General features: G+C 40.0%; 1 protein-coding gene across 1 annotated transcript in view; it reads left to right on the plus strand.

The window, feature by feature from the left end:
* The window catches only part of PHEX (phosphate regulating endopeptidase X-linked), a 195912-nt gene that overhangs the window by 159023 nt on the left and 23249 nt on the right, over positions 1-13640 (plus strand). The window contains exon 16 of the mRNA XM_082610379.1: positions 9510-9564. Within this exon, the coding sequence (XP_082466505.1) occupies positions 9510-9564 (55 nt within the window). The remainder of the gene's footprint in view (positions 1-9509; positions 9565-13640) is intronic.

Below are 13640 nucleotides of genomic sequence, written 5' to 3' on the forward strand. Positions count from 1 at the left end.
AATTGCAGTTCAAATGCAAAAGAGGTCAAACTTGGTTGGGTAAAGGTAAGGAGGCTAACTTGTCCCGGTTTGCCTGGGACTGTCCCAATTTTAGCACTGAAAGCTCCACATCCCAGGAGCCCCTTCAGGCCTGGGCAGACAGGGATGGTTGGTTATGCTGGTAAAGAAGAAGGGGTTCTCTTTGTTGCAGCCTCGAGGTAATTCTGGCAGGAAAAGAATAGAAGAGCCAGAAGAGAAGATTTCAAGATGGAGGGCAGATTTTAGAAGCTGCTTTCAGCTTGTCAGTTCTAGGCTGATAGATATGGTGGCAGGAGGTTACCTGCAGGAAGCCAGCAGATGGCTAGGGCATCTTGCTGGATCCCTTGACATGAGTCACAGCTGTTAGAACTTGATATTTTCTGGAAAGGGGAGGGTTGGCGTTTACCAAATTACTGCAAGATGCCAAATTGAAAAAAAAGCCACTATTAATCTTAGCAGTGAGATGACAATGAAATCCCTTTACAGCAAAAAACATAACGAAAAGTGCTTTGTAATTGCAGCAATTTCCATGTCCCTACTGATGGCCCCCTAGATTCTGAAGAATGGTATCCGGCTTATCTGATTATAAGAACTAATCCTGAATAAGATGTAACACTCATTCTCTCTTAGAGTGAGCATTCATCCTGGATTTTCCAAAGCAGTTGCAATTAAAACTGTTTTTGTCCTTTTGTACAATCATAATTTATAAGCCGTGTAAAATTTCAGTTTTGAAAGAATAGTCTGCAAAATTATAATAAAAATATCTAGTCATATGTTACAAGCACAGTGTTGAGGAGCAGTGAAGAGAGGAGAATGAGACAGGAGGGCTGATTTATATACATCACTTTTCCTAAACCAAGATTTCTGAACTTGTTTGCATATTAGAATCATCTGGGGAACTTTGAAAACATACTGCTGCTCAGGGCTCCATCCCAGACACTGTGACTTGATAGGTCTGGGGCAGGGGCTTGGACATGGGTATATTTTAAAAACTTCCCGGAGGGATTCTAATGTACAGTTGGGGTTGAGAATCCTTACTCTGATCTAAGCCAGTGGGTCTCAACTAGGAGGGACCAAAATAACTGGGGGCCTGTTGAAAACTCTGGACCCTACTGATCTTACAAATTTTTTACCCATTAGCTCACACATATGTACAGGTAACCCCTTTCCCAAAACACGCCTATGCATCTACTCCCATGTATCCAGTATTTCTTTACTGACTTTGAAAGACATTTCAATTAAAAATACACTTTTAGAGAGCTTTGGTATCAGTTCACCTTCCTGTTTAGACTTTGCAAAATGGAATTTTTTTTCTAGTTACGTCCTTTCCCCCTCACTGGATTGTAGGTTCTCTGAGGACGTTTGTATGTTCAAAACTTACCTGTGTGGCTTGGAACATCATAGGTGCTCAGTAAATGTTAGTGGTCACTGATTATTTATGGAAGTTGCATCATCATAACCAAACCAAACTTCTCCCAGTAGTTTTTATGATGGTTTTTAAATATATTAACATCTCCAAAATTAGGGTCATAAACTATGTTCACTTAGTGAACTATATAGAACTTGGAGCTATTGGGCAGGACAAGTAAAATAAACAAGTCAGCAGAATTAACTACAAGTGAATCTCACCAAGAAGTATAATAATGTTGCTAAGATGGTACCTCAGCAGTAAGCCTTGGAATGTAGACTGGTACATGGATTAGTTCAGTAATATAAGCATATACTTAACGCTTTTGAAAATAACTGTCATGGCATGTACTAGAATAAAGTCACATTAATACACCAATAAATCCATGCAAAAGACCAAACATTCTGTTATTTGACAAGACTAATAATATAATACAATGTATTGATACAGTCAGCCCCTCAATAAAAGTATCACAAACACCCATAGTGATACACACTCAATGGAAAACCCAAGTACCTCTCTGGGGAAAGCACCTACAGCAAATATGGAAACAGATTTAATTAAACAGTTGAGTGTGCACATTGGCCTACACATTCTCAAGCCCACTGGATTCTCCTTTAGAACCTCCCCCCTGTCAACTTCTTTTGGACTGAATTTACTTTGTCATTGGCCCCTGGCTATGCCACTTCTGCCCCCAAGGCCGCTGGAGAGATCCTAACTGAACAAATTCAAATAATGCTACTTCCTTGAAAGGAGTCAAAAGAGAGACTGAATTTAAGAGTGAACTGCTCCCAAATTTAGATGGAGTTTGAGTTGCCTTGCACCATACAGTTGGCCCTCCATATCTACAGGTTTCATCCGAAGGTTCAACCAACTGAGGATTGAATTCCACCCTTGGATATGGAGGGTATTAGTAAATTTTCAAAGGTTTGATGGAGAGAAAGGGAAGAAGCAGGTGCTCTGGGTTTTGAAGACTGGTATTGAAAGTTGGAGGGCTCCCATCTTGTTAAATCTGACCAAACACGGAAACAGCATGTTTCCAGTCTGACTACAGTTGTCTTAAAATAATCACCATTTGTGGGCTTCCCTGGTGGCTCAGTGGTTAAGAGTCCACCTGCCAATGCAGGGGACAAAAATCACCATTTGTAAGTGTCACTATATAAAAAACAAAACCCAAAACTTACAAGTAACAAAACGTTGGAAGAAAATGCTTTCAAAATACTTGCCACATGATAACTTTCTTGAACCATACACTTATGGATATGGAACTTAAAATTAACGTGGCAATTATGTGAAAGCATACAAAGAATGTAGGGAAATGAGATGATCTTCATTCAGTATTGTTAGGACCAAAGGACTCTGATCTAAATCAGTATTTTGTGTGATTTTCTCTTTGTAGCATATGCCATAAAACCATAAAAGGGAAAATATACTACTTTTTTTTTTTTTTTTTTTTCAGTACGCGGGCCTCTCACTGTTGTGGCCTCTCCTGTTGCGGAGCACAGGCTCCGGACGCGCAGGCTCAGCGGCCATGGCTCACGGGCCCAGCCGCTCCACGGCATGTGGGATCTTCCCGGACCGGGGCACAAACCCGTGTCCCTTGCAACGGCAGGCGGACTCCCAACCACTGTGCCACCAGGGAAGCCCAAAACTATCCTACTTTTATTCCTTGGTTGTATGGAGGGCTAAGAGGACATAGGGTGATGGAATTTGCATGGAGCTGGGCAGAGCTTTTCATCTTGTTAATATTTGCATTCTGATTAAGAGTTTATTGAAAAAAAATGTGCAAACTTCAAAACCGCACTAGCTCGGCCATGATTGTAAGGGAATGGAACCAACAGAGTACCTAATCTAGAAGGTAAAGGAAAACCAGAACTTGAATAATGGAACATAGCCCCATTCTGGTATTGAATATGGAAACTTCAAGAAGTAGCACATTGGTAGTACTAATAGTGTCGTGTAATGCTTTAGACTTTGGCTAACACGCACTCATAGTTATAGGTAATGTTTAACCCCAGTCACCGTTTAGAGTTTCACAAAGTGCAGATTCCATTCACTCAACAAATATCTATTGGGTGCTTACCACGTGCCAGGCATTGTTTTCGAGATATTGCAGTGAGAGAAAGGTAAAAATGAAAGTCCTTTTGTTATGGAGCTTGCATTCCAGTTGGGGAAAGACAGACAATACTTTATAAAGGATAAGTAAAATTTAGAGTATCATAGATGGTGGTATTATGATGAGATATAAAGCAAGAAAAGGGGGTAGAATAATACTTTCCATCTTTAAAAAGCACTAGGGAAGGCCTTAATGAGAAGGAGGTGACATTTGAGTAAATATCTGAAGCTAGTTTTGTACATAGTAGTGGGAAGTTCTGGGCTGGGGGGAGAGGGGTGGGAAAAAAGGGAAATTATTAATTTTTTTCCCATCTCTCCATACAGTTTGAACTCTCTGTCCCTGAGGATATATGTTTGTTTTCTTAGGTCTGAGCTGTGGGACAATGGGCTAATTTTGGTTTTTTCTCTATATTTGTCTATACTAAAAAACCTAATTAATGTGATTTTACACTAGTAAAATGGACACTGAAACCCAGACACACTGAGGCATTTAACTTTTCCTGGAAAGATACAGCTACAGTTAGGATATAACTTTATGACTTTAAAGACCGACTAGTTGAACCTGACCCACTGAATGTGATCAGTTGTTTGGCAGTTGTGTCCTAAACAAAAGCACTCTATGGTCACCATTTTGCTAAGATTCCAGCTAGGTTAGTCATTATTCATTGATAGAGTTATGAGAAACGCCAGTAAAAACAAAAGGCTGACCCAAGTAGAAAGTCTAAAGCAGGCCTTGTGATTTTCCTACATACAGATTTGAGAAAGAGAATTTTTTGCTACCAAATAGTGAGGTTGTTACAACATATAGATACCAATATTTTCTTTTGTCAGAATTTTAGTGTTTGGAATTATTTAACCACAGTCTGTAGTTTTGCTCGAAATAGGAATTTGCTGGTGTTGACAGATGTATGAGCAAAAAACTACTATGTAAGCTTAGTTAACTATAAACTGTTTTGGGATAACCTTTAGGAGAAATTTCTGCAATACACACACCTGTTTATCTCTAAGAGCGTTCATTTTATTTTTTTAAATATTTATTTATTTATTTTTGGCTGTGTTGGGTCTTCGTTGCGGCATGCGGGATCTTTCTTTGTTGCGGCGCACAGGCTTCTCTCTACTTGTGGCGCACGGCCTCCAGAGTGCACAGGCTCAGTAGTTGTGGCACGCGGGCTTAGTTGCCCCGTGGCATGTGGGATCTTAGTTTCCCAACCAGGGATCAGACCCGCGTCCCCTGCATTGGAAGGCGGATTCTTAACCACTGGACCACCAGGGAAGTCCCTAAAAGAGTTCATTTTAATTATACAAGTTGACTACCTTTGATTAATCAATATTTAAAACATTACATTTATGTCCAAAGCCCCTTTAACCACCCACCACCCCAAATCCCATTTATCTCCAAGAGGTAAGTAACCACTATGACCACTTTGGTATGTATTTTACAGACCTTTTCTGTGAATTTTCATACATATACTCAAACTGATAGGACAGTTATCTTAAATATATAAATGGCATTTATATATCTATATCTGTGCCTTGCTTTATTCCAACAGCATTTCTTCGAGAGTTCCCCATGCTAGAATATGGAGACCTGCCTCTTTCTTTTCATTTGCTGCACAGCAGTCCATAATGTGGTTATACCGTCATTAACTCATTCCCCTCCTGTTGAACATCTAAGTTGTTGCACACTTTTCTCAGTTACAGCAATGCAGCAATAAACATATTTAGCCATGGCACCACAGTGCATGACAGCCAGTGATTGGGCCGTGGTTCTTGAAGTGTGGTTCCCAGACCATCAGCATCACATCACAGGGGAACTTGTTAGTGATGCAAATTCCTAGCCACCTCTCTGGACCTACTGACTCAGAAAGTCTGAGGGTGAGGCCCAGCAATCTGTGTTTCAGTAAGTCCTCCAGGTGATTCTGATGCATGACAAAATTTGAGAACCGCTGGTGGGAATATATATGTGTACATATACACATAGATGTGGACATACGTAGTCAGTTCTGCTATAATGTGACGTGGTCCTAAACATCACTGCACTATACAAAACTGTGCAGTAAAAGCCACAAGGCTTATGGGACAAATGGGGTTGGGGCACTACAATCAAAAACTATCAGTGACACGTGAAAACAAAAGCTAGGAGCCTAATAAAAACGATAGCACGGTTTTACACATGTTAAATGGGTAAATACATAAATGCTACAGTAAATATGGTGCTTTCCCTTAAAAAAAAGACCTGAAGTTTGCTTGGGGAAGTTGGCATTGGAGGGCTTGCAGCTTGTGAGTTACTGTGTAGCGGTGGAAGGAGGTTTATCTGAAAAGTTTTAACACCAGATGTGGATGGGTAGGGCTTCTAACACATGGGGGACAGAGGTAGCTGGTCCATGTTGGGATGTGTGCATTTTGTGTGCTCTTAAGCAGCTCAGTTCATTTGGGTGCAATTTTCTGCTTTCATCTAGCATTTCTCATGGACAAAACTGTGCATAAGAAAATGTGAAATTGGAGTTATGTTCCAGTCTTTTCCCGATACTTCAATCATGTTGGAACAAATTTACCTTTTCAATACAAGCGTTATAGCAGACCTGACTCTATATACCTATGCATACATTTACACATGTAGTACACATAAAAGGACTCATACATGACAGAATGCTGTATTTACACGTAATATTGTTTTTGCTTAATAATATCTCTTAGAGCTGTTTCCTTATCAGCATGCAGTTACTAATTTTTTAAAATGGCATTTAAAGCATTGAGACATGACTAAATTGCTTTCCAAAATGCTTGCAAGAATTTATATTCCCACCAACATGCTTCCTACACCCTGGCCAGTATTACGTATTATTAAATTTATGAATTTTTGCCAGTCCGATAGTTAAATTTCTCTTTCCTCCCTCTCCTTCCCTCTCTCCTATCTCTCATGTTCATATGTATGTGTACATATATACACACACACACTTACATTGTGAGGAATGTCTCCCCTAAATATACTGATAGAAAAAGGAGCTTGAAAAGTGTGAAATAGGTGGTGAGGCAGTGCTGAAACGGGAAGAAGAGGAGATAAAATGGATATGCAAGAAAAGATAAGAAAAGCCTATTAAAAAGGGAGAGGAAAAGAAAGAGAATTCCCTTTCCATTTATTTAATTATTTTTCCCTTCTACCTTTGCTAAGTAGAACTCATTCGCTTTATGAGATAAGATATTGAGTTGGCCCTGTTGGGATTTGATCTGTCACTCTCGCCAGTTGACATCTCCAAAAATGCAGCTTAAACAGTTAATCCATTCACTTCAGCAAAATGGTCCTCAGGGCATCAGATTCTTCTGTTGATCAGTGTTGGGTTCCATGGCCCTGACAAGCTGCAAAGATACAGCTGATCAGGAGAGTGTGATGGCTGCGGTCTGCGAGTCTGGGGCCTTTAACAGCAACAGCAGCAGAAAGGATGCTCGTGCACGTGTCAGATGTTTTCCTGCAAAGGGGTTGGCAATGGACATAAATGCTTCCAGCTGGGCACATTACCAAGCAGGAAAGCTATAATGATTTAATAATTAAGTCACATTGGTCTATGATCATTGTTCTTATTGGGAAATATCATTGCTTTTTGATGATATATTATGTGAGACAGAATTTTCATATAAACACTGTGATTTGCATATATATGTAATATATATTTGCATATATATATCCAAGTCAGAATGACTTACTAAAAGTAATCACCAAAAAGATGATGGAATATTGACGTAAAGATGCCAAAGGTATTTAAGAAAATGTGGAAATTATGAAGATTAATATGACATTGCCCCTCCAGAGTCGGATGCATTTTCCTTTATGTAAAAGCAGCAGGAAGAGAGAGGACTACTAGCTGGATCCAGCTCTGTTTTACAATTAGGTTTTTGCACCCTGAAATCTCAAACTATGGTATTATTTAAAAAAATATAAATAGTATATGTATATAAATTACACAGAATTAATATTTCACTTCTAAATTAAGAATGTGCTTTCCTACCCTCACTTCTCGTAGTGTCCTGTCTTGGAGGAGAGGTAGACAAATTGTTGAGAGGGAGAGAGGGAAGATAAAACATTTGAACTCGTAAAAGAGCTTTTAGTCTCCAGGGGCTTTGAGCAGTGGCTCTGGAGCAGGCAAGGATGTTGCAGAAGGTATCTCTCTCGCGCTCTCATTTTCTTTGTTACTATTCTTTGCATTCCCAGTTGTGATGACTTGTAAGTGCAGCTCCTAGGATCAGCCCCAGGGCACAAAATTTAGTGGTGAGTTGCAATGGCAAAGCAAAGCAAGGCATTTCTCCCACTCATCTGCACCCAGGGCCGGCTACATAATTTGTGGGGCTTAGTACAAAATGAAAATATGGGGACCTCTTTTTCAGAAAGCAGGAAAAAGTGCTGTAAAGGGGCTAAAATATATAGCTTTGTCCTGTCTTCTACAGCCTCTCTTTCTCTAGACTTGTCACAGTATTTTTTATTTGCTATTTAATACCACTGTAAATTGTAAGAAAAATTAAAAATTTAAATCATCAGTGTAATTTTACCATTCATCTTTATATTGTGCAATGCCAAAACAAATACAGATATAAGAACTTTTCTTTAAACAATATTTATTTATTTATTTATTTGGTTGCTCTGGGTCTTAGTTGTAGTAGGTGGGCTCCTTAGTTGTGTCTCGAGGGCTCCTTAGTTGTGGCTCACCAGCTCCTTAGTTGCAGCATGTGGGCTCCTTAGTTGTGGCACGCAGCCTCCTTAGTTGAGGCATGCGAACTCTTAGTTGCAGCATGCATGTGTGATCTAGTTCCCTGACCAGGGATCGAACCCAGGCCCCCTGCATTGGGAGCATGGAGTCTTATGCACTGTGCCACCATGGAAGTCCCCAGGTATAAGAACTTTTAACTGAGATGTGGAATTGACGAAATTGTAGTTTGTATTTTCTAGCGTGTACATGGGTATGTATTTTCTTCTTGCCAGAACAGTGGAAACACTGCATAAAACTAACTCAGTTGGTTTTACTTCATTTCTTATATACATGTACATTCTACCAACACTCTCTACCTTTGGCTTACTGATGAGTAAGAAAGGACTGAAAGGAAAATAAACTATGGGTTGTTCTGGTTTTCCCTTTCCTTCTACGTCATCATTTCGGTATATGTGGTTGACCAATACAGGAGTAAGAAAGAGTATGACAGAGTTCCTTGGCCATTCGTGTTTCTTAGAATGCCACTGCTGCCCTTTGGTGATCAAAGCAAATTCTGCTTCCCACAGAAAGATCCCCAAGAGGGCTGTCAGAGCCCCCACATACTCAGTCCTAGATGTAACATGCTTACCTTGTACTCGTTTTGAGTCTTGCTGAATTCGTACATATTGTGGGTCTACTGGAGTTCTGCGCTCCCAGGGAGCATCTTGGATGCTACGTGCAAATGGAGCATAAAAGGAACCGTGGACAGGAATATTTTGCATGGCTGCTTTGCTCACACGCACGCTTTCTTGTCCCCTTGGTCTCCACTTCCAAAATCACATTCAAACATAAATTTATTAAGCATTTCATACAGTGACAGCAGAGCATTAATTCCATTGCAGGGTCCTTCTGCACGGGGGCCCCGTGTGACTGCATTGGTTGTGTGCCCATGAAGCTGGCCCTTTCTGTATCAGGGGAAGCCATAAGACAGCTGGAAGCCTCTTGCATGTGCTGTTTACGAAGGAACCCAGTTCACAGCAGCCTGGACACTGCCAATAGTGTATCCATGCAAAATAGTTTCCTTGAAACTGATGGAATGCACTGATTTCAAACTAAGTTGAATTAATATCATCTTAGAGATAGTTGGATCTCTTAGAGGGGTCCCAGCTCCATGAGGAGTACCTTTAAGATGGGCCTTTGGAACTTCAGTGCCAAAGCTAGAACTAGGTACTCATCATTAAATCAATCCCTACGTCCCTTACAATTTTGTTTGTTTGTCTTTCTCCCAGGATTTCCAGCAGGAGAGCTCCAGAAGCCTTTCTTTTGGGGAACAGAATATCCTCGGTAAGTAAACTAATAAAGAAACCAGTTACTGACAAGTAACGAAGAACATGATGTTTTGGCAGAGCATAGAATATAAAGTCAAAGAAACAAAGCCAGAGGTTGTTCATCAAAAAGAAGGCATGGAACCTGGCATGGGTCGGCCTCACTCTCGCCATGTTAGGTATTTGTTTTCTGATTCTTGTTGCCAGGGTGTATGACTGGGTAGGAAAGCCAACCTATACACAGGTAGCTTTCATTTTTTATGCATTTGTTCACTTACGCATTGACTCATACTAGAAAAATGTGGATCTTGAAGGATTGTTAGGATTCGAGTTGATGGTGATGGGTCCAATACAATTCCAGAGGGAAGAAACAACGTGAGAAAAGGAAAGAAAATTGCTTTTCGAATAGCATAGAGTCTGGTTTGGCTGGTCCAAGTGTGATTCCTCCATCTTCCAAATGAGCAAAGTCGCATTTCTTTGACCATTCATCCATAGTCACATCTCCTCCTTTTTTTTTTTTTTTTGAATTTTATTTTATTTATTTTTTTATACAGCAGGTTCTTATTAGTTATCCATTTTATACATATTAGTGTATATATGTCAGTCCCAATCTCCCAGTTCATCACACCACCACCGCCCCCTGGCCACTTTCCCCCCTTGGTGTCCATACATTTCTTCTCTACATCTTTGTGTCTATTTCTGCCCTGCAAACCGGTTCATCTGTACCATTTTTCTAGGTTCCACATATATGCGTTAATATACGATATTTGTTCTTCTCTTTCTGACTTACTTCACTCTGTATGACGGTCTCTAGATCCATCCATGTCTCTACAAATGACCGAACTTCGTTCCTTTTTATGGCTGAGTAATATTCCATTGTATATATGTACCACATCTTCTTTATCCGTTCGTCTGTTGATGGGCATTTAGGTTGCTTCCATGATCTGGCTATTGTAAATAGTGCTGCAATGAACATTGGGGTGCATGTGTCTTTTTGAATTATGGTTTTCTCTGGGTATATGCGCAGTAGTGGGATTGCTGGGTCATATGGTAATTCTATTTTTAGTTTTTAGGTTTTTTTTTTTTTTGCGGTACGTGGGCCTCTCACTCCTGTGGCCTCTCCCGCCACGGAGCACAGGCTCCGGACGCGCAGGCCCAGCGGCCACAGCTCACGGGCCCAGCCGCTCCGCGGCACGTGGGATCCTCCCGGACTGGGGCACGAACCTGCGTCCCCTGCATCGGCAGGCGGACTCCCAACCACTGCGCCACCAGGGAAGCCCTCTATTTTTAGTTTTTTAAGGAACCTCCATACTGTTCTCCATAGTGGCTGTATCAATTTACATTCCCACCAGCAGTGCAAGAGGGTTCCGTTTTCTCCACACCCTCTCCAGCATTTGTTGTTTGTAGATTTTCTGATGATGCCCATTCTAACTGGTGTGAGGTGATACCTCATTGTAGTTTTGATTTGCATTTCTCTAATAATTAGTGATGTTGAGCAGCTTTTCATGTGCTTCTTGGCCATCTGTATATCTTCTTTGGAGAAGTGTCTATTTAGGTCTTCTGCCCATTTTTGGATTGGGTTGTTTGTTTTTTTAATATTGAGCTGCATGAGCTGTTTATATATTTTGGAGATTAATCCTTTGTCCATTGATTCGTTTGCAAATATTTTCTCCCATTCTGAGGGTTGTCTTTTCGTCTTTTTTATGGTTTCCTTCGCTTTGCAAAAGCTTTTAAGTTTCATTAGGTCCCATTTGTTTATTTTTGTTTTTATTTCCATTACTCTAGGAGGTGGATCAAAAAAGATCTTGCTGTGATTTATGTCAAAGAGTGTTCTTCCTGTGTTTTCCTCTAAGGGTATTATAGTGTCCGGTCTTACATTTAGGTCTCTAATCCATTTTCAGTTTATTTTTGTGTATGGTGTTAGGGAGTGTTCTAATTTCATTCTTTTACATGTAGCTGTCCAGTTTTCCCAGCACCACTTATTGAAGAGACTGTCTTTTCTCCAGTGTATATCCTCACCTCCTTTGTCATAGATTAGTTGACCATAGGTGCGTGGGTTTATCTCTGGACTTTCTATCCTGTTCCATTGATCTATATTTCTGTTTTTGTGCCAGTACCATATTGTCTTGGTTACTGTAGCTTTGTAGTATAGTCTGAAGTCAGAGAGTCTGATTCCTCCAGCTCCATTTTTTTCCCCTCAAGACTGCTTTGGCTGTTTGGGGTCTTTTGTGTCTCCATACAGACTTTAAGGTTTTTTGTTCTAGTTCTGTAAAAAATGTCATTGGTAATTTGATAGGGATTGCATTGAATCTGTAGATTGCTTTGGGTAGTATAGTCATTTTCACAATATTGATTCTTCCAATCCAAGAACATGGTATATCTCTCCATCTGTTGGTATCATCTTTAATTTCCTTCATCAGTGTCTTATAGTTTTCTGCATACAGGTTTTTTGTCTACCTAGGTAGGTTTATTCCTAGGTATTTTATTCTTTTTGTTGCAATGGTAAATGGGAGTGTTTCCTTAATTTCTCTTTCAGGTTTTTCATCATTATTGTATAGGGATGCAAGAGATTTCTGTGCATTAATTTTGTATCCTGCAACTTTACCAAATTCATTGGTTAGCTCTAGTAGTTTTCTGGTGGCATCTTTAGGATTCTCTATGTATAGTATCGTGTCATCTGCAAACAGTGACAGTTTTACTTCTTCTTTTCCAATTTGTATTCCTTTTATTTCTTTTTCTTCTCTCATTGCCGTGGCTAGGACTTCCACAACTATGTTGAATAATAGTGGCGAGAGTGGACATCCTTGTCTTGTTCCTGATCTTAGAGGAAATCCTTTCAGTTTTTTACTATTGAGAATGATGTTTGCTGTGGGTTTGACGTACATGGCCTTTTTTATGTTGAGGTAGGTTCCCTCTATGCCCACTTTCTGGAGAGTTTTTTTTTTATCATAAATGGGTGTTGAATTTCGTCAAAAGCTTTTTCTGCATCTATTGAGATGATCACATGGTTTTTATTTTTCAGTTTGTTAATATGGTGTATCATATTGATTTGCTTGTATTGAAGAATCCTTTCATCCCTGTGATAAATCCCACTTGATCATGGTGTATGATCCTTTTAATGTGTTGTTGGATTCTATTTGCTAGTATTTTGTTGAGGATTTTTGCATCTATATTCATCAGTGATATTGGTCTGTAATTTTCTTTTTTTGTAGTATCTTTGTCTGGTTTTGGTATCAGGGTGATGGTGGCCTCATAGAATGAGTTTGGGAGTGTTCCTTCCTTTGCAGTTTTTTGGAGAGTTTGAGAAGGATGGGTGTTAGCTCTTCTCTAAATGTTTGATAGAGTTCACCTGTGAAGCCATCTGTCCTGGACTTTTGTTTGTTGGAAGATTTTTAATCACAGTTTCAATTTCATTACTTGAGTCACATCTCCTTCTGACTTTCCTCTTCTGCCTTCTCCTCCACTTTTTTTTTTTTAAAGCCAGTTACTACTGTGGGCAACTGGGGCTCAGTTTTGCTGGGGAACTGTAGAATATGCTTCAGCATGATTACATCTCAGGATCAAAGGAGCTGGGGCATTTGTCATCCAACTCACTTTCCATCATTGATTGAGGACTGCCACCAGGTGTATTAACTCCCTGGCATTGGCCCAGCATAGGCCTTGAGGGCTCTGGTGGCCAGAGGAAACCCTCGGGTGACTAGTTTCAGGTGCTGGCAGTTGGAAGCTTTCAGATTGGTGTGCTTGAAAATGGTGAGTGCCCAGGGACAGCAGCAGGCATCGACAAAGCCTGCTATAGGGAAGCGCTATCATTAGCATAAATGAAAATTATCTATGTGTATTGACCAAATCCATTAATATCATCCCAGGTCTCAGCTGCATAGTTTTCATCAGTGTTCAGGTATTTGGAATCAATTTTCTCTATTGTTAAGATTAGAAATTTATATATATTTCCATAAAATTAAGGGTTTAGGCTAAATATTTGCTAAGCTTGCTTCAAACTAAAAAGTCCTAGAAGTCTTTGATCCTGCTTATCATTAGCGATTTAACTGATATTCTGCGGCTATATACCTGGACGCTTGGACATAGTCTGGTTGC

This window comes from Mesoplodon mirus (assembly GCF_964341445.2).
Source record: "Mesoplodon mirus genome assembly, chromosome: X".
NCBI lineage: Eukaryota > Metazoa > Chordata > Mammalia > Artiodactyla > Ziphiidae > Mesoplodon > Mesoplodon mirus.